General features: G+C 36.9%; 1 protein-coding gene across 1 annotated transcript in view; it reads right to left on the minus strand.

Annotated features, from left to right (window-relative positions):
• Positions 1–20,578, minus strand: part of PDE10A (phosphodiesterase 10A) — a 172,071-nt gene that overhangs the window by 87,988 nt on the left and 63,505 nt on the right. The window contains exon 2 of the mRNA XM_030499761.1: positions 10,210–10,338. Within this exon, the coding sequence (XP_030355621.1) occupies positions 10,210–10,338 (129 nt within the window). The remainder of the gene's footprint in view (positions 1–10,209; positions 10,339–20,578) is intronic.

The following is a 20,578-nucleotide window of genomic DNA, read 5'->3' on the forward strand; positions in this document are numbered from 1 at the left end:
CAAAACAACATTTGGCCTCAGATGAGAGGACTAGCACTCTGACCAGGACCATTCCAGGAGGTAGTTTGGATGTAACATCCTATTTGGGATGAAGGGTTTAGCCTTGTAAATGTGATGTGTGTCATGCAACTTGGCCTGAGAGGCAAAGATCAGTCAAAATTTATTTTTATCCAAATACTTTATTCTTCAATTACTCAGCTTTATGAGATTCTTTTGAGCCTCTATGCAACTGGCTTTAATTTTCAGTACATCTGAAACCTTATCACAGGATCATAGAATCATTTAGGTTGGAAAAGATCTTTAAGATCATCAAGTCCAACTGTAAGCCTAGCACTGCCAAGTATACCACTAAATGATGTCCCCAGGTGCCACATCTACATGTCTTTTAAATACCTCCAGGGATGGTGACTCCAGCACTTCCCTAGGCAGCCTTTTGGTGAAGAAATGTTTCCTAATACCCAATTTGAACCTCCCCCGGCGCAGCTTGAGGCCATTTCCTCTTGTCCTACCACTTGTTACTTGGGAGAAGAGACCAACCCCCACCTCACTACAACCTCCTTTCAGGTAGCTGTAGAGAGTGATAAAGTCTCCCCTCAGCCTTCTCTTCTCCAGATTAAACAACCCCAGTTCCCTCAGCTGTTCCTCATAAGACTTGAGCTCTAGATCCTTCACCAGCTTTGTAGCTCTTCTTTGGACGCACTCTAGCACCCCAATGTCTTTCTTGCAGTGAGGGGTCCAGAACTGAATAAAGTATTTGAGGTGCAGCCTCACCAGTGCCAAGTACAGGAGGACAATCACATCCCTAGTCCTGCTGGCCATACTATTTCTGATACAAGCCAGGATGCTCTTGGTCTTCTTGGATGCATGGGCACACTGGCTCATCCTAGTATACATCCATTTTTCCAGAGAGCCTATGAAAATAAAAATCCCTCTCAGACTACTGATGACCTCTACAGTGAAATTTGTCTACAGTTTACTTCCCAGTTTTTAGCAACTTAGTAATCTACATGAGGACACTTTCTCTAATACCTGTATCTTTGAATCTCACTGAAGAAAGAAAAGGAAAAAAAAATAAAAATAAATAGAAGTAGTTTATTGTCATCTAATTGAAAGGTAGTTGCCAGGATTTAATTCACTATGCTTAGAATGAAGAAGTCATTTTTGGACAAAGCTGCCTCTTCAAAGCGCTTGACCTACCGGTGACCACTGAGACAAATACAGTGAGTCTCTATGACTCGCCATGAAAAGTACCCTCTTTGAACCACGTGCACTAAATGTGATAGACACAACAAGACAACTAGTATAAAACTCTATCTAATCAAAGATACTTTGAAGGATGAAGTAACTGAATTACCATCATCATTAGCTAAATCACTATAGGATGACACACTGAGAATCAATAGTCTTCATCACGCCCATACTATGAATATGCTGATGTCTGCACTTCTCTGTCTTTACAATCTGAATTCAAAGTCTTAAGACAACACAGCAGTTTCAGAAGTAATTTTTCTGCTGAAAATCTTCACTGATAGCAAATATTAGGTTAATGCAAACACCATTATTTGCTTCCACCCACAGAAACATAAAATCATCCATTTATGGAGTATGGCATTATCATTTATACCCAACTAGCCGTCCTCACAGAAAAGGATATATTTTCAGGCATCCCTGGGGCTTCCATTACATTCTCGGAGATAAAAGAGATGGCAGAATGTGTACATATATATTACGTATGAACAACATATCAAGAAGTTTGCTAAACTGTTTTCACTACTCATATGCAGAACATCCATGAATAAAAATGTTACTCGCCCTTTCTTTGTGCAGATGTATTTTAACAGACTATTATACTGCATGACCGCATACTGTGCTTTTACTAAACATACAAATCTCATTTAATGGACACAATAAGCAATGCTAACATATATAGTTAGTTTACATTTTGTCTTTTGATCCTTATTGGTCAATATTTGATTAGAGGCCTTGTCCAGCCAACATTTCCCAAGTTAATACTTTCGTACTTGGATTAAAAAGCTACTGTCCCACAAAAGTTAATGACTATTGCCCTGTTCTTACTTATTACTTTCTCAGCTTCCACCCCATGGGAATGTTCCTACTCCATTTTAATGCAGGTAAAACAGGTTAGCTTACATCACCATAAATAATCATTATTAAAAAGTGTTGCCTACGTGGGTATACAGTCTACACACGTGATGAGAATGGAGCTTGTCCATCAACTACTAAGAGATTTTTTTTTTTATTTTTTTTTTTAATGGCTTGATTTTTACTCTAAAACCAAAGGCTCTGTGCACAAGAGGGAAACAATCTGAAAACACAGAGCAGCAGGGCCAGACAACATTAAGGAGTACTGTCTTGCATAGGAGGGAAATGGTTTTGTATTGCACGCAATACTCATGAACCCATTGTTGCAATACTCTCTCTCTTACACTGCCCACATTTTATGGAAGACATTGATAATCTGGAAAGTTTCAAAATGTAAACTGATAAGGAACAACTTGAAAAATGAGAAACCCGTTTCTCAGTAAGAAAAGAAGCTCCATGCCCTAATGTACTTTAAAGATTGCAAAATCAGACAAATCACAGGCTGTTTACTTTCTAATGTAGCAGATACAGGCAGAAGATGATCCAGTTTTCAGAGAGAAAAGAAAAACAACCCCAGACTTTTAAATCAAGCTTAACAAAGACACAACAAACATCAATTTAAGCACACGTTGAGAATAATTGCTCTAGATATAATTTGATTAGCATAATCAGTTCAAGAGGGATCTCAGACCAAGCAGTGACGTCTAATTCCTAAGGCCAAACATCTCATCATTAATGGATTACCCTCTGCAAATCTCTGACCATCTAAACAATTCCAAATATGCAGGAGACCTCCAGAAAAACAGAAGAATCCCCTCCTTCACCTGACCCACTCAAGAAAACCCCCCAAAATTATATTAGACAATAAACTCTCACTTCATCAAATTACAAGAAAACAATCTAGACCCATATTTAGCTAATATACCAGGCTTATTTTTGTAGGGTTTTGGAGGTTGCTAGGGATAACCATTCAAACAACGAAGACTAAAACCAGTAACTGCTTCAACAGCAAGACACATACTGAAAAAAAACCAACCAAATCATCACTACTCAAGACCACTGTATTATCTACCAAAAGGCCACTGTTCAATATTTCTGTACATTAAAACAACTCCCGATCTATCTGATCTATATATCTTTTCCATTCAGCTTTTTTTTCTGCCCAAAGGAACAGCCTGACAACACAACAGAGAAAGATTTTTTCACTAACTCCTCCTCAATATTTTCACAGCCAAAATGAACTCTCTTCTAAGCTGGCTCTTTTCTGATTAACTCAAGGAAAACAATAAAAACCCCACCAACTGGACACACACGAAAGAAACAATCTTACCTTGGACAATCATACTGACTTTCAAGAAATGATGCAGCAATCAAATAACTTTTTAAAGCAATGGCACAACAGCCTCCCCAGAAATGAGCTCCAAAATTATTCTGTACCTGTGAAGGATGCATGCCATTTTCATCATCTCGACTAAAATGGCATTCCCATGTAGAGCTCTACCACAGTTCCAGGAAGCGCCATCACTTAATGCGTCTGTCTCTGAAATACTGATACACTAACATAAACCTCCTAGACATGTGAAAAATGGCAACCTGTAAACTACTCCATACAAAAGTCTACCAATCAGTTTAACCTCTGCAGAAGGAAGAATTGTATCAAATCAGGGTCTATTTGATCAGCCAAGCCCCTGCATATTATTGCAACTGTCCTGAGAAAAACATTCATAACAAAGACAACTTTTATCAGTCTGGATATTATGCCAGGAAAGTAGCACCTGTCAGTATCATAACAGTTACATTGGTTCAGACCAACAAGACCACTCAGCGCATCACTTCATCTGTAACTGGCCATTAGCAGATGCTGAGGCAAGAGTAAGAACAGGACAAGCAATTATGCCACTTACACTGGCGGGAATGCGACCAGAGGATTCATCCTTCCTGTCTTACTTCAATAAAAAATCTCCAAGGCAGGCATCAAAATATGTTTGTAGTGGGGTTTGGTAATCAGAAGCACGAAGAGCTGCTGCTACAGTATCTATGGTGCAAGTCATGCATTACCAAAATCATTCCCACATTCACTCTAGCTTTTTGCCAAGTATTTGCTGCCTGCTTGGATATCACAAACACAAGCACAGCAGGGCTGCATCAGAATGAAACAGCATGTCTGCAGCATCAATGAAATATTAAGACAGCCTAATTATACACCGAGGAGGTAATTAACATGCTGCCATATCAGTTCCTCTTGCCTAGGTTGGGGAGATGTCAGAACTGCAGCAAGCTGTGGAGTATCACAACAGTGATAGTCTCCAGCTTCTGTGTATCCTTCATCTACAGTGCTACAACTACTATCCTACAGAACATGTATTTCTGATTAGTTAGCAAGGAAATGCACAGTCCTCAAAAACTGACAAATCAAGCATAGGCTCCCTTTATTTATTTTTTTTTTTCCCCTTTTTCTTTTTTAATTCTGGCAGCAAGCTGGCATTCATTTAGCATACATATACTTCTGCTTACGTTTATGTTTCCATACATTCTATCCTTGCTATGGAAATGCATGTTGGCCACCCTTTCACATATTTAATAATCTCAGCCAAAGCACAAGTAACATTTCTCTACACAGCATCATTTAAAATCAGGAATGAATTACCTATTTCAAAAACTAAATAAAGGAATAACTATGATTTACTGTAGAAACATATACTTCAGTATTGCTTAACAGTAAGTACAGACACACTCCCTAAATGGAGCCACACATCAACATCTCTCCAAAACTCACTACTTTCTCCCTTTACAGGAATGTAGCAAATTTTAAAACACATTATGCTGATATCTTAATATCTGAAACTGCAGCACCAGAAAAGCAGCAATTTCCAGTTTACTTTGAACTCTTTTTTTACACCTTCATGATGCAGTTTAGCACAATTTTTCTTTTAGTATTAGCCTTGAAGGACTAGTAAACAATTTCTCTCTCTGTACATAGTCTCAAAGTCTAGGTATGACAAAGTTTTTTGTCACAGATCCTATTCCTCCACTACATAAAGCCATCCAGTGCAACAAATCTGACTGCCATCTTTGCCCACTTCTAGGGCACATAGTAGAAAGGAAAGGGAAAGAGGTCAAAAGCTAAATGGCTGAATCCTAAAAAGCACAGAATTCTGGCTTAATCTGAATTCTGAACCCATGCATGGTTATCACATTTGCTTCACAAAAAATAAAACAAGAATGAGATAAATGCATGATTTTCTCATGGTGTAAATGACTAATGAAGAACTACATTTTACACAGCAGTCAGCCAGACTGCTTACAGTAATTACATAAAAGTAGCAGTGAATACACTCAGATTTATTGTGTAATGATAAATAAAAGAGAAGTACTTTGAATGTTCACACATGTCCTTTAACTGAAACAACCAAATATAGCCATTCAATCATTTGGATCATGCTACCAATAGCCTATCTATCAAATACTTATTTAACGGACAGGAAATTAATGCATACAAGAAAGCATAACAGGAAAAATCAACAGTCCATGAAACAATATATGTAAAATTACTTCAAAAGTAATTTCATGTGTTTTCTGTTTCAACAACTCATGTAAGGAAATATCAGAAAATGCTAAATATTTTGGTCACATTACATAATACATTCTCTTGTTGCTTAAATGTACAGCAGGTTACAGAACGGTATTACATTATTAAGTCAGTAAATGGAAATACTAGTATTAGGATGGCAATATCTTGGACTTACACTAAGACAATCAATCCTATTGTGTTTCAAAACCCAGGAAAAATTATGTCATGTCTTCATGTCTTCTTGAGGACTACACATCCTGAATAAACATTACAGCAATATCACACTAACATTATATTAAGCAATTAATTTTCTATTTTCTTCACTTTTTCTTTTTTTAAACAGGTCAGTTATGAAATGTTGGGTTCCTGTAAATGCAAGAAGTCTGCTGCACTTAAAAGACTAACTTCTGTCTTTGTATAATAAGAGCCGTATTGTGTACCAAATGTACTGTTCTATATACAATTTTCTATTTTTAAACTTTAAAAAAATTGTAGTTAAGAATTACTTAACAAGAGCATTTTATGGTAGCAAAGCAGCTTAAGTCCCCACTATACATGGCTTTAAATGGTTTTGGCACGTATTGCTGGAAGAAAATAATGTATAAAGCTGTTGTGATGTGTCCAGATTCAGCACTAATTAAGCACATGATCACGCACTTTGATGAATATGAGGGCCATCCCCTTAGGAAGTGATAACTTTGCTCCCACAGAGCAAGAGGTGATACAGGCAGCTTTCCCCGTAGAAACTCTCTGTCAGTACAGTTTGTCCTCTCTTCCTATACAAAAACACCACTAAAAAATTAGGAAAGACACCTGTGAAATTCACCATCGGCAGTGTAAAAGATATGCATATGACTTCTAATAAACATGCTTAGCCGCCTCTTATTGTTGTGGCTATGAAGTTTTAAATAATATAATTAAGGTTGGAGTCTGTAAATATTTTTCTAAGAAATTTGTTGGGAAATGAGGATCTACCCAGCAGAGCCCAAAACTTCCATAATCTTACAGCTCTTGCTACAATCATCTGTTATTTTTGCTTAAATGATATGGAAGAGGACAAATGGAAGACATCATGTGAGTTTTGCGAGTATTGTATCTAAGCATCTGGAAAAGAAAAGATCTCCTTCTGGCAGATTAACTCTTAAAGTCCATTAAAAAAATCACCTTCTATCTAGAGGTACCTTTAACGAATATTTAAAGCAAGATCACACATCTCACTGCTCTAACTTACACCAGCACCTGAAGAAAGATTAGAGATCAAGCAACGGCACTTCTTACTGTGTCTTTAGGAAGACGTTTTTCTGATCTATAAACTTCATAAACCATCCTGTGAGGACATAATGTGTGAAGTACAGACCAAACCTCAGACCGCAAGTAGTAGGCTTCATGTGTAGACAAGTTTCTTCATTAGCTAATATGTAAACAACTTTGAAGAAGAGTTAAAATTAACCCCGAAATATCTTTTCTGTTTCTTTAATCAAGCCATCCTCTTACTTGGTTAACTTTCGCTTGCAAAAGCCAATCAAAAGTACTTTGAATGAGAAGCAGTCCAGTTTGTCCTTCAATTTCATTCAATCCTGCATAACTCAGCTACAATCTGGATATGAAAAATTTAAAACTCAAGTCTTAGTTTAGTACAAATAGAGTTGTTTAGAAATGCTGTGCACAACAGTACAAGGCGTAGGTACGTTCTGAGCACGTATTTAATTGGCAGAATATAGCCAGGGTTCAAAAAGTTGCAGTGAATATCCAGATATCAGTATGAGCAACATTCCTTCCCAGTGCTGCCTTTGCAGGTTTTCTCCAATACACTAAAAAAAAAAAAAAAAGCCCCACAACAAAAAAAAACAACAAAAAAACAACATTAAAAAAAAAAATAAAAAAAAAATCTTATCATCCCAGGTAGATCACCATCAATTTGTCATGAGTGACTTTCAATCTAACATTTACTGTGGTAACACAAGATTTATCTGGTACACTCTGATGACACAACACATATTTTGGGAAATAGGTATGCCTTAAACATTGGAGTATTTACTGATTGCCTCCCTTTTCAACACTCTGAGGTTTACAAAACCTCCAAATCCATCTAAAGCAAGTAATTCAGTAAATCTCAGCCACAGATAAATTTCAGTTCATTTAAGTTCGAATCAGACATTTCAGCTTATGTTCATGCTAATGAAATTCAGATAAACTACCCTGGCTGCAGGCCCATTGACTTCTGGCTGAAGAGTACACACAGCTGGATGCCTGTAAATCAGGCAGGACACAATTTCTGCATATAGGTTAATTACTGTTCTGCGTCACCAATGTATAAGAGTACAGACACTAAGCCAGAGATCTCAAAACAGCGTTTTGCCTGCCTGGCAACTGTCTAATAAAAACAAAGCTTATTTTCCTGTCTGTATCATGTTGCATAATGTGAACATTTGTAAAGTAGACTACACTAAAGCAAGAGGGATAGAGGGAAAACACCCCTATGGATGTAAAGAGACTTAGGCTAAATGTTCACGTGAAGTCACCATAGATCCATGCTGACACCAAAACAATCAGTTCCGTCTTCTCATTTCTCATTCACGTCATTACTCAGACAGCAGGATTTGTACATACGTAACATGAACTGAGTATATCATCTAGTAAGTTTCTTTCTTAAAAATATTTCATTCTGACAAATAAAGATGTTTTGTTATCAGAGGTATTTTATATAACTATAGACTTCACCTTTCTAGAAGAAAATCACAGATAAGGCTAATCAGTATCCATTTCATTCTGTAAACTAAATGCACTTAAATTACTCTTTTTCAATTTGCAAGTGTAGTTTTAAATTTAGTTCCGCTTATTTTCATCTAGAAATCCAATACTAAGAAAGCCACATGTGCATAACTGCTTTTAGTGTGATGAATATGGCCACTTTAAAGATCACTGTCAGAAAAAGAGAAGTAGCAGGAAAGGCAAAGACCCGCTTCATGATAACAGATATAAAGCTGAATGATAACGATAGCATAACTATTGCTTGACACTTTGAATCCAACAGTTTGGGGAGAGTTAGCCATAAAACAGAAGTTTAAAGTTCAATAAAAGAATGGACAAATAACACCATTGCAGCTATTCAGTGAAGTTAAAACTTTAGGAAGACAATGGTCAGCCATTACTTTGCTTTCGCAGTTGGCTTAAAAAATTTTATGTGCACTGTCACGAAAAGGTCACCCACCTTCTCCCTCAAAAAAGGGTAAACTTTGAGCAAATGGTAATAAATTCCACTTAACAATAAAAGCTTCTTGAAGCCAAAATGTTATCCAAAGCATTCATTCATTTTTAGCATCAAGATCCTTGACCGAGACTATAAACTATATTTCAAACAAGCAATGATTTCTTGTAGTGATTTCAAGCATTTTAGAGAAAATAGTAATTTTCACAAAAACGTAGTTCTTTAAGTAGTATTTGTTTCTGGTAACATCAAAGTATTTCTTCTGTCTACTAAAAGCATTGTCATGACTTATTCACTCAATTTGTAACACTTTTTCTGATTGCATTTGTGGATTATAATGACAGGCATCCTGCAGTGCTGCAGTTTGTAAACCACAACGAAAGTAGTAAACAAGTGGTTTATTGCTACATAATTTTACTCTCCCATCAGGTAACCTCTTTAGTCATCACCACCAAAAATCTGCCTCGGTATAGCCTTTATTGTCCCTGATCACCAACTTCTTTTTCTGCAATTCTGCAGAAAACACTTTGTTGTATCCTAGGAAGTAGACATAACTCCTCTATTTCAAAAGGGAATTATCACCAGAACTTAAACCCCAAGCACCTTAGAAGTCAGGCACAGAGCAATGCATTCACAGAGTAAAACCAGTGTTTCTTTCGTCACCTTCTTGATAATCTACTCCTTTGCATTTTACCTGGTACATGCCAAATCATTGGTAGAATTGCATGAATCTTATGTTTGCACACAATCTTACAAAATTTATGACCATTGTCAACCCAGGCGAACTCACAAGGAGCAGTTACCTGAGCATAGTAAGTGAGGGATTATACCTAAAGCAACTCAAATGAAATACCTCCAAAATTAAACATGCTGCTTTACAAACTCTGTGTCAATGTTCGTATCTAAAACTGACTTACTACATGTTTTGAGATGGTATATCCAAGTATGTTACTGAGGTTTACATTCTGCAAGTGCTGAACAATTTCAATTCAAAACTTACCAATTTTAGATTCAAGACAACCAAATTAAGTTCTCAAAACATATGAATGTAACAGATATTATAGACTGGTGGAATAGTATTTGCAACTCAAAATGAGTAAACTGAACTTCCAAAATGAATACCAGTATATTGCAAAATAGAAATGCCAGAAAGCTGAAAATATTAAATAAAATTGTTAATCTCTTTGGCCTTTCAAAAAATAGTGGAACCTGGACATAAAAAATGTAACAGTCTAGTTTTACCAAAACTAGGTTTCCTTTTTAAAGTCTAAAAGTAAGAACTGAGCTGTTCAAAGCTAAATATTAACTGCAAATAAAAAGGACTTACCTTCCTGCCTGTTATTTTTCCTTTTTAGCCATTTTTCTACAGTTTCCGCACTAACGCTTTCCGAGACAAACTCATCCAGTACCTGGGGGTGAAGAGAAAGATAGGCCTTCACTTTTTCATCTGTTAAACCTGAAAGAGAAAATATTAATTGATTACATTATTGGTATGAAATTCTTCACATGAAACAGTATCTATATGCCAGCAACAACCAATATTCTTTTGTACAGCATGCTGATTGAATACATGCTTATTTAAATTGTCTCCTCCCAGACAGAACAATATCCAGTCAAAAAAGGGAACTGCCATACAGAAAATAGTAGAAACAGAGCATATCCATGCGAGATACTCTGTACAAAAAAGTCCTCTGCAGTAGACATAAACATTACCTGGGAGAAACCGCTAAGAACGAATATACTATTATAATTCTATTTATTTCCAAGATATACAAGATGATGCATTGATGAAGAAATCAGGTAGAAGGAGATAGAATTGAACTGGTATTTCTCATAGAGCGTCAAATTCAATATTCTCATGGCAAGTGGCAGCAAAAGCAACAAAAACTCTTATGCAACACCAAAATCAAGTGCAATGTTTAAATGCTGGAGTTACTTAAGTAACTTTACAAATACAAACTGCTTTCACATGCATGCTTCTGTTGCCTTAGTAATTCAGTTATCAAGATAAAAGTAAGTGCAGATTAAAGGCCTTTACAACGTGCAATAAAAGGAAAACTCCAGTGTTAATTTTGGAAAAAGAAGCAAAATTCAGAAACTCAGATCTGACACATCATAAATAAATTCCCAAATTCATAAAATTACAACCTGATCGCAGAATTATAGAATGGTTAGGGTTGGAAAGGACCTTAGTATCATCTACTTCCAACCCCCCTGCCATGGGCAGGGATGCCTCACACTAGACCATGACGCCCAAGACTCTGTCCAACCTGGCCTTCAACACTGCCAGGGATGGGGCAGCCACAGCTTCCTTGGGTAACCTGTTCCAATGCCTCACCACCATCACAGTCAAGAACTTCTTCCTTAAATCTAACCTGAACATCCTCTGTTTAAGTTTGAAGCTATTACCCCTTGTCCTATCACGACAGTCCCTGATAAGGAGTCCCTCTCCGGCATCCTTGTAGGCCCCCTTCAGGTATCATACTCTTCACAAATCCCCCAAACAAAACCACTGGCCACAGGGAGGTGAACCCAAGAGTGCCAAGGCTTTCGGAAGGAGACAGGGAAGAAGCACACCTGTCCTGTGGGACTAAGCTCAGGCTGCCACAGAGGGACCAAGTACCAGAGCACAAAAGCCTTAATGAGATCTGAGGGGAAGAGGGGTAACAACCACTGTAATGACTAAATACACATTCTCCTTTCATGCTGTATATATATACAGAATTGTAAATTCTCTACAGAAAGCAGCACAGGTTCGGCAGAAGAGAAACTTCCCTCTGAATAACACTGTCCTCTTTTGGAGAGTATTTGTGCTATAAAGTAAGATCAATTTTCCTATTTTATGCTTCGCACAGTATCAGAACATGATGAAAACAGTAATAGTGTAATTTAAATGCTAGTCAATGATTGTAACCTTTAAAATGTCTTACAAATGTTTATTATGAAAGCCTTCAGGAAGCAATACCAGAACACAAGCTAACAACTCCCGCCCGCAGATCACCAACTACATATGCCACTCTCCCCACACCAACTGCACCACATCATTCCCACCACATCAGCCCCCACCAGCTCAGACCTGGTCTAATGTATCGTTTCTCTTAATCCACATAGGCAGCAGCCCCTGGTGGATATTATAGCCTCAAATAAGAACTTTCCCACTTATAGGCAAGAACCTCTAGATCTGGATCACTTGAATTAAAAGAGCTAACTGAGCATCCTGATTTTCATTAGTAAAGATGGAAAGTTTCTCCCTAAATCAGTAAGAGCAGGAGATAACCAGCAAGCAAGGCAAAAACAAACAAATCCCCACTACTTTGTTGTAGTAGATTGTCTAACCTTAGGTGATAGTTTGTAAATTTAAATCATAAGGCATCTATAAAGAAGTACATGTGCCACACAAACATTTTTCAGCCAATACAGGTATCACATCACATACTGAAAACTCAGACTAATTAATATAATTTTGTAATTTGCTCAACTAAGAAAAAAGTAATACACTGAAAAGGCAAGTCTAATTTCATACCTACAGAAACTGAAAAGAAAGCATGTGTTTGGAGAGTCATTCATAAAGACCATGGTGTTTTGAAGATTTACTAGAGTTAACCATCAGAAAGTAATTAAAATGTATCTGCTTTTTAAGTTCTGGATGAAAAAAGATCAATACAGGTTTGTCACACAATGCCTGCTACTTCCAGCTTGTCTTTAGACTTCAAACACACACTTTTTTGTTCCATTAAGAAACTACGAACTAAAAGGTTAGTAAAATTAGCAACTGAAATTCTGCAGGGGTTGATGCGTGTTCTCAGTGAAAATAGGTTTAACTTTCTTATGCATGCAGTCCGTATTCCTTGACTTCAATTGAAATATTTTCTGGATTCAAACCTTTATGGGTTGTGTGTTTTGTAATATGCACATCAAAATTCAATAAAATGACAATCTGAAATAAGACTTCAATTTCCATGTCATGAGTTTAATTTCCATTCCATATATCCTGCAATTTCAGCAACTTGAGGGTGAAAATTCTGCTTTAACATTATAAGGAAAAGTGATTCATGAAGGTGATATATGAAACCCTACAACAGTCTTTAAGTTACCCTCCTTTATTTCATTAAAGCTAGCTGCGCAGATGTGCTTTTTCAATGTCAGATTTGCAGATGAGAGCAAGCAGGACAGGATTTACCACTATATTTGCAGAGTTGAAAAGGAATAACTTCAACTTATTTTCTACATAGATTAAAGCAGACTCATCCATTCTTCCAAGTGCTAGTCTACTGTGTTGAAAAGTACAACCAAAGACACAAAACCTACAACCAAAACCAGCAAGAATACATTGTAAATTCACAAAATTTAACAATAAGAAAAAGTGCCATTATTAAAAAGTAGCCTTTTGAAGAAGCTTAAACATTTTGTGGCTTACGTATATAAAGGCAAAAGTGGAAATAGAGCTTTTCAATAAATGCTGGGGTTTATGCAAGTGTTTGCACCTTACCATCTTTTTTGTTTATCTCATTTATTATAGGCTTGGATGAGATAAAATTGGCAAAATTCAATCCAAAACAGAGGGTAGAAGATATCCTGTGCCCCCAACAGCACCCAAGAGGCAATTCCTTGATTAGTAAAAGGCATTTTACTGCCAGAGAGAACCATCCTTCTGGCAGGACACTAATTCTGGGCTGTTCGGAGTGGGAAGCATGAATCAAATGATACAAAAGAAACAATCATATTTACTTACAGTATTTCTATAAACTGATGTATTGGTGTACTCTACCAAATAAACAATAGCCCTGTTTTTCCATGCTGCATATGCCTGAGGCTTGAGCTTTCCATCTGATTTGGCATAGCTCATACCAGTCTATCAAAATTTTGGTTTTGTGTTTTATGATTGGGGTTTGGGTTTTTTGGTGGTGGTGTTTGTGGTTCTTTTCTTTTAAATAACTCCTTGGCTTTCAACAGAACGTGTATGAGAGTGTTTTGGATGGGTTTGGGTTTGTTCTTTTTTCCTAAAGAAACTACGAGAAATAGTTTCTTTTTCACTGAAATTAATAGCAGAAAGATACATATAGTTGAAGACAGAATTATGTGTGGATTTCTCCCCTTTCTTATTTTAGTAAACCAACTATAGAAAATACAAATATTTTTACTAAATATCACAATCCAGTAATTTCAACATAAACAAGAAACCCAAACATTTGTAATATTCTGTTTCAACAAATAACTAACTTTTCAGTGGTCCTGTGATTAAAAACAGGTTTCATTTCACTCAGGGTAATAAAGAAACCTTTATCTGAAGATAAGTTAGCAAGTTTAGTAGAGCTATTTAAAGAGGAATAGTTATTAACGTAGATTACAAACCACCACAGTATACCAAGACTAGATCATTAGTGCTTCAAAAGCAGAACTACGCAGACTGGTTTTGTTAGTACTTATACTAAAAGCCAAACAAAACCAAAAACTCCAGCACCACCATCACCTTCCACATATCTGTATTTCTGTGTGTCATACAAAGCCAGTGTGAGTATTGCAGGCTGCCTGATTTAATGATTGCCTGGCCTGCTCAAGCCTGGATTCCCCTTTTGATCTACTGGTAAAGCTTTTGTTTCAACAACTCCAACATTTCAATAGTGATAACATCAGGCAGAATTCTAAAAGAGATCAACTGAATTCACAGAGCAATCTCCCCCTGCCCAGTGTAAATAAACCAACAGCTTCGTAAATCAAAAAGAAAACCTGTAGCACTAAAAAAGTACTAATTACTCATACTAAAAATACTAGTAGTCAGAGAGAATATTAGGGAAATGTTGCTGCAGCTGAGCATACTGTGCAAGCACATCATTTTGCAGGTACTGCCATAAACATTTTTCAAGAAGCCTCAAATGAGTGAAGACAGTTTTCAAATTAAATGTATCTTTGAATAACCAATAAAGCATAACAGTGGACACAGCTTATGGAATAGGAAGACTGATGTAATAAATGTGTTCATATTCACTCTGTTGATTACCACAATCTTCATAATGTCTACGTTAGGGTTTAGGAGAGACAGAAACTGTAAACACTGTTACAGTCTTACATGCTGCCGTCCTCTTGAGATGCCAGCAAAATACTCTTTGGAAAAGAACCTAATCTCAACACTTAAAAAAAAAAAAAAAAAAAAAAGAAGAAGAAGAAAGAAAAAGTATAAATCACTATTACTTCTATCTTTATGGGGAAACCGCTTTTTGAGCAGATGCAACACAGTATACGAAACTCAGCATCTTAGGAACTCACTTTACACGTTTAAATTGTAATGGTACTGCAAGGCGACACCGTCTACACCAGTAAACTGAGTATGTCTAGGGTTGTTCGCTGACCTGAAACCAGGTGCCTTATAACTTCCCCCACCCTTATTGTTAAGCTCTCTTGACCTCTGACTATAAAAATGAAGGAAAACTGGAAAGGGAACACATGCTGACCGCCTGCTGGGAACCACTCCTGGCCTGAGCCTAGTCCAGAGCAACGCTCCAGGCCTGCCTGGAACATCCCAAGCTGGCTTTGGCCCATGGCCTGCCAATAACCATTCTAACAATGCAACAGCATAGCTAAAAAAAAAATAAAATCCAGTACATAAGAATGCTCCTTCACACTGCTTATTTACTATCCCAGATATAGCACAGCTGAAATCAAAAATAAACAAGACACAAAACCTCCTTCAAACGTCAATTATCAGTAATTACTCCTTGCCTCTGAGCCTGTCCCCAACAGCCTTCTTTTTCACAAAAAAAAAAGGCCAAAAATCATTTGAAAATTTTATTTTTGCTTTCGGATTTTTATGGTGCCTAAAATATTTAAAACATTTCTTAGATATTAGATAACCTGTGTAGTACTGAATCAATTAATGGTTCCACTCTGACTCTTAATCCATGTCATACTGCACTCTCCTCTGAGAATAGCTTCACTGAGCTCAGTATAAAGCAGAACTGACTGTCAATGAGCTGAAAAGAATTGAAGCCTAGAGCTATGTTTAAAAATCTGCTCCATTTAGCAACATGAGTCAGTCACATCATTAGCAATTCTCGCAATTTTTCCATTAGTGTTGTGGTATTTGGTCTTTTTTCTCAAACCATTATAGCTTAATCAAATCTCATAATTAGGCAAGAATTTTAGTTTTCACCTAAAATTTCTGGTTCCCAGGCTGGGGGGCACACAGGGAGGCAAGGCAGAATGGATAAAAATTGATGAGCCAGCCTAACAGTTACAGAGGCTCAGCATTTTACCTCAGAACAACTACCGTGTAAGACTGCAGTCACTGCTTTCCTCAAACCCCCTGAAACAGTGTTTGATGCATACAGCATGCCTTTCACCCCGTTGGACACGATCCAATGCTTTGAATACACATTGTGAGGGTATACATTGGTCAGTATATAAGAAATTGGATGGATTTCATACATTGAGAAAGCTTTTCTTCAAGGTGAAAGGAAGTAACTATAAATGCTGTACGTTTTGCATCTGTTAACATTTAAAACAATAACAAATTAAATTTAAAAAATAATAGGGAAAAAGAAACAAACACACAAATTGGCTTGTTTGGCTTTAATAAGCAACTCTTCCCTGAAATTAGAGGGGCCACAGAACTACAGCAAATATAAGCAAAGTCATAATCTCTCGAAGTAACAATATATTGCACCACATAAAAAATCTGCAAGTTGGAGGAGGAGGAAAGGAGATCACGATGATAAACTCTTTCCAGATAAGGTATTATCTGAAACAGTAAACAACCTTACCTCAAATACAAGTAAAAAAGAAGTATAATATTAAAACACATTTTCTCATCTGGCATATCACAATGATGAGGAGAGATGTGCCACAATTCCTCAAAATCAGCACTCGAAAATAAATATCATACTTCTACCAAAAAAAAAAAAAAAAAGCCTTAAAAATATCTGGAAGCAATCCAGAAGAGCTAATTTGTACACAAATTTGAACACAACTTTGCCTGTGTTCTCCTTTATTTAAAGCTGTCTTGCCCCATCTCCTTCTTACACAAATATCACCTCTCTGTATCTTTCTACAAAACCTTATAAATGATATTTGCAGTTATTCGCAAAAGCATTCAAGGCATGTGTGTACATTGCTTCATTTGGATTAAGCATTAATCCCATTAAATCAATTCCTTCTTTGTTCGAAGCATCAGGATTCAAAACCACAGGCACAGTCAGTTTTGGAATATCCTTTTCAAGTCAGACTTTTTATCTTAATCCATTTAAGTATACAGGAATGTAACGCAACCAAGTGCCCAAACTCTGTGAAACCTGGCGTTACTGGTCTGGCAAAAAGTATAATCACTAATGAGAAGCAATCAGAATGGTCAAACCTCTTTGATTTTTCCTTTCTTGAAAAATCAGTTCATAACCTCATCCGTTATGGAGCAGCTCCGAATGGAGCAGCTCCATTCATGTTTTTTGTCCCTCCTCCTCCAACTCCCACCAGAATTGCTAGAGGAAAAGCATTACACAGCTCCGGCGTTCACAGTATTAGCAGTGAGAAACAATAATGCAGTGCACAAAAACACTATACTGTTGATTTGGGTATTTAAAAGGGGCATATAATAAATGTTATCATTATCATTTCAAATCTTCATATAAAGATGACTGTTTAATTGTGCCAGCTTCCAGTCTCCGCATAAAACTGCAGGCTCTGTATACATTTACATCACAGTTTAACTCACAATCAAGTGCAGTCACCCGTGCAGTGGCTACAGTATAGGAGCCCAAAGAACACAATGCAACATTTCAGACGGGATGCCAGCAGCACCGCTTCAGTTTTAGAAAGCGAAATACCAGCTCAGCCAAACAGAGATGGAATGTATTCATACAGAAAGAACACCAATAACCACCTCATCTTGTATCTTCTAATTCAAACCCCTTATTCCTGATGGAAAAGCCATGGATGTATCTTTGCACCTGAACATGTCAGATGCTGAGCAAAATGTGGACATAAGCACCTTTAGTTTCCACCAACTTTCAGAGTGTTTTTTCTGATATTACCAGCATCTTGCAAGCTTCAGCCGTAGACATCTACAGATACTCAGCTGGTTATGTCTCCCAAAATCTAGGGCTCGAGAACTGCACGGTACTGGCAGCTCTGAGCACTGCTTCAGTATTGAGTTAAAAAGCAAAAAGCCAGATAAGGGTGTTGATGAAATTAGTTCACATTAGGTGATGTTAAAAAGCCTACACTCTTTCCATACGAATTACACATATGCTTAACAGGGTGAATGTGTTCCTAATTTGAATAATCATTTTTCATAGGGCATCAAAACACACTTCAAATTGTCTGAATGGCATAATCCTGCACAGCATGTATAGTGTTACACTCAAATACCATTCATCATTTAATGTATGGGGCTTTTTAAAGCTCTGACTTCCCTTCCTGGTTTGAGAGTAGCTTCCCTCCAGTTCTCATTAGCACACTGGAGCACACACATTGAGGAGTCTGTAACAAGCTTCGCTCTCCTTCCAGGTGCATGATGGGACCAAATATGGGAATTTAATGAACACTTTGCAAAAAACTAACAGAAGGAATATAAATATGCTTTAGGACTTGCAAACTGTAATGAAATTAATTTCAAGTCTTTGCTTGAGGAGAAAGTTATGTATCATCTTAAGGTTACTGATAAAAATAATCATCAACATAAAAATCAAGCAAGCGAAGCAAGTGAAAAATGTATCTGTACGTGAAAGGAAATAAAGATTTGCTTTTTTTATTCTCTTCTGTAACATGTATAGCCAGGGTACCTTGTCTCCTGTCCAAAACATACCTGACCAGCACTACTCAACTCAATGGTGACAAGTACTAAAATACAGTTCATTTATAACCCATTAGAAAAAATCTCAAGACACTCAGGATTTGCACATATGTAATCTCTGGGAAGATCATATGCAGCTGTAAATGAACTACTTAAAATCTAACAATTAGACAAGGCAAGAATACCTTATCTCTTCCTTTGAGTACAGGTGTTGGTACACAGTACTTATGATTCTCCAGAAATACTTTCTGGCTGATGTAATGTCTTCCTCCCACCTGACACCTGATCCTGGAGTACCTCCCTTTTTGAGTAAACTCTTTTGCCTCAAGAGTAGTCCCACTGTCTTTAATACCAAAGTTTTACTAATTTGTTTCTTCAAATGAGCTCCCGTGAATGAAATTCTGCAAATCCTTTGTAATTTACTTACCAGTAAAAACATACAGTGCTGTTCACTAAAATGCTACTTAACTCATTCCACAAACAAGATCCAGTATGATGAAACTTCCTTTGAAGGACCCTACATGCCTATGCTAAGTCTCACTCTGTTATTTCACTAAACAGGAAACAGAGAATGTTCTTCCTTCTGAAAGCAGTATCCCACTTAATCTTGACACTTATATTAGTAGACATGTTAGGACAGTTTTCCAGGGCACAGGATTCTTCTTAAATAACAACTACATATAGTCAAATAACACACTACTTACCAACAAGACCAGACACCTGAGTGTTCGCTACTTTGGTACTACTAGGACTGTATCTGGAGCACCGCAGATCGGGATTTGTCATTCTTTTCTAATCCCCTCCAGCCTTACAGTCTTAGAAAGCTTAAAGAATAATACAGTCAACATCCTTTACAAAATTAGAAGATATAAAACCCAGAGAAATCTGTCACTAAAAAGCTCTATTAGGGGGAAATCTCATGACCACATTCAGAAAGTTTTGATCTGGTTCATGCGAAGCAAGGTCTTCAAAAACAAACCATGATAGTCCAGCATTTTTATAGACATCATGGCTAAAATATAGAGAAATATACACATCAATTTAAAAGATGCATTTCGCAGATTCTGTAACTGTACTATGCACAAGCCTGCTCAGTTGTTGAGTGGAAGACTTCAGAGAGGATGAAAGAAGCAGGCTGCAAGGTGCTATTCTTGCCTGATTCAAAGCTCAGCCATGATATTTTTGGGTTCATTTGTTTTAGGACAGAGAGAAAGTACTATTGAGAACCTGAAATACTGATTAACACACAGAGTGTCATCTGCTAGCTGTACATTAAGCCTAATAAACTGGAAGCTGAACTGGTGCATATCTTTCTTTAAAGAACAACTTATTTTAAATAAAAGACTTAAGTTATAGATGAGTTAGCACATTTCCCAGTTAATCTCCAAGTTACTAATGGATAATAAATGGGTGTACCTATTAATAAAAAATAAAAATCACCCAAAAAACCCCATCACATTCTAAGTCTAGTATTAGCTTTTTTTTTTTTATTTCAGCTTCCAGCATTACTTCTTCCCCCCCATATTTTAACTATTAGCTTAAGAGCTCATCATTAGAGATCATTTCTTTGTGAAGGTATCACTAGTCCAAACGAGTACCATCTATCCCCTTTACAAAGTGGAATAGGCTCACTTTTCTAGATTCTAACACTGTATTCTTACCATATTTCACAGTTCCTAAGATTTAACTCCAACTGTCCATGTGCACTATCTTACAGTAGTTTCAGAAAAGTCTCTAACTTAACTCAAGCACCTTGACCAAATTCCAATACTTGCAACTAGAAAAAAAGTTTTACAAAATAAAAGCTTCCAAAAGTCTCCAAATATCAGTTTCTGTGACAGAGATTCCATCTTTAGCACTTGAACGTTAGAGAGTGCAACATAGCCTCCCTCGGCCCCACCAGAAGTGCTACAGC

Source organism: Strigops habroptila, chromosome 10 (assembly GCF_004027225.2).
Source record: "Strigops habroptila isolate Jane chromosome 10, bStrHab1.2.pri, whole genome shotgun sequence".
Lineage (NCBI taxonomy): Eukaryota > Metazoa > Chordata > Aves > Psittaciformes > Psittacidae > Strigops > Strigops habroptila.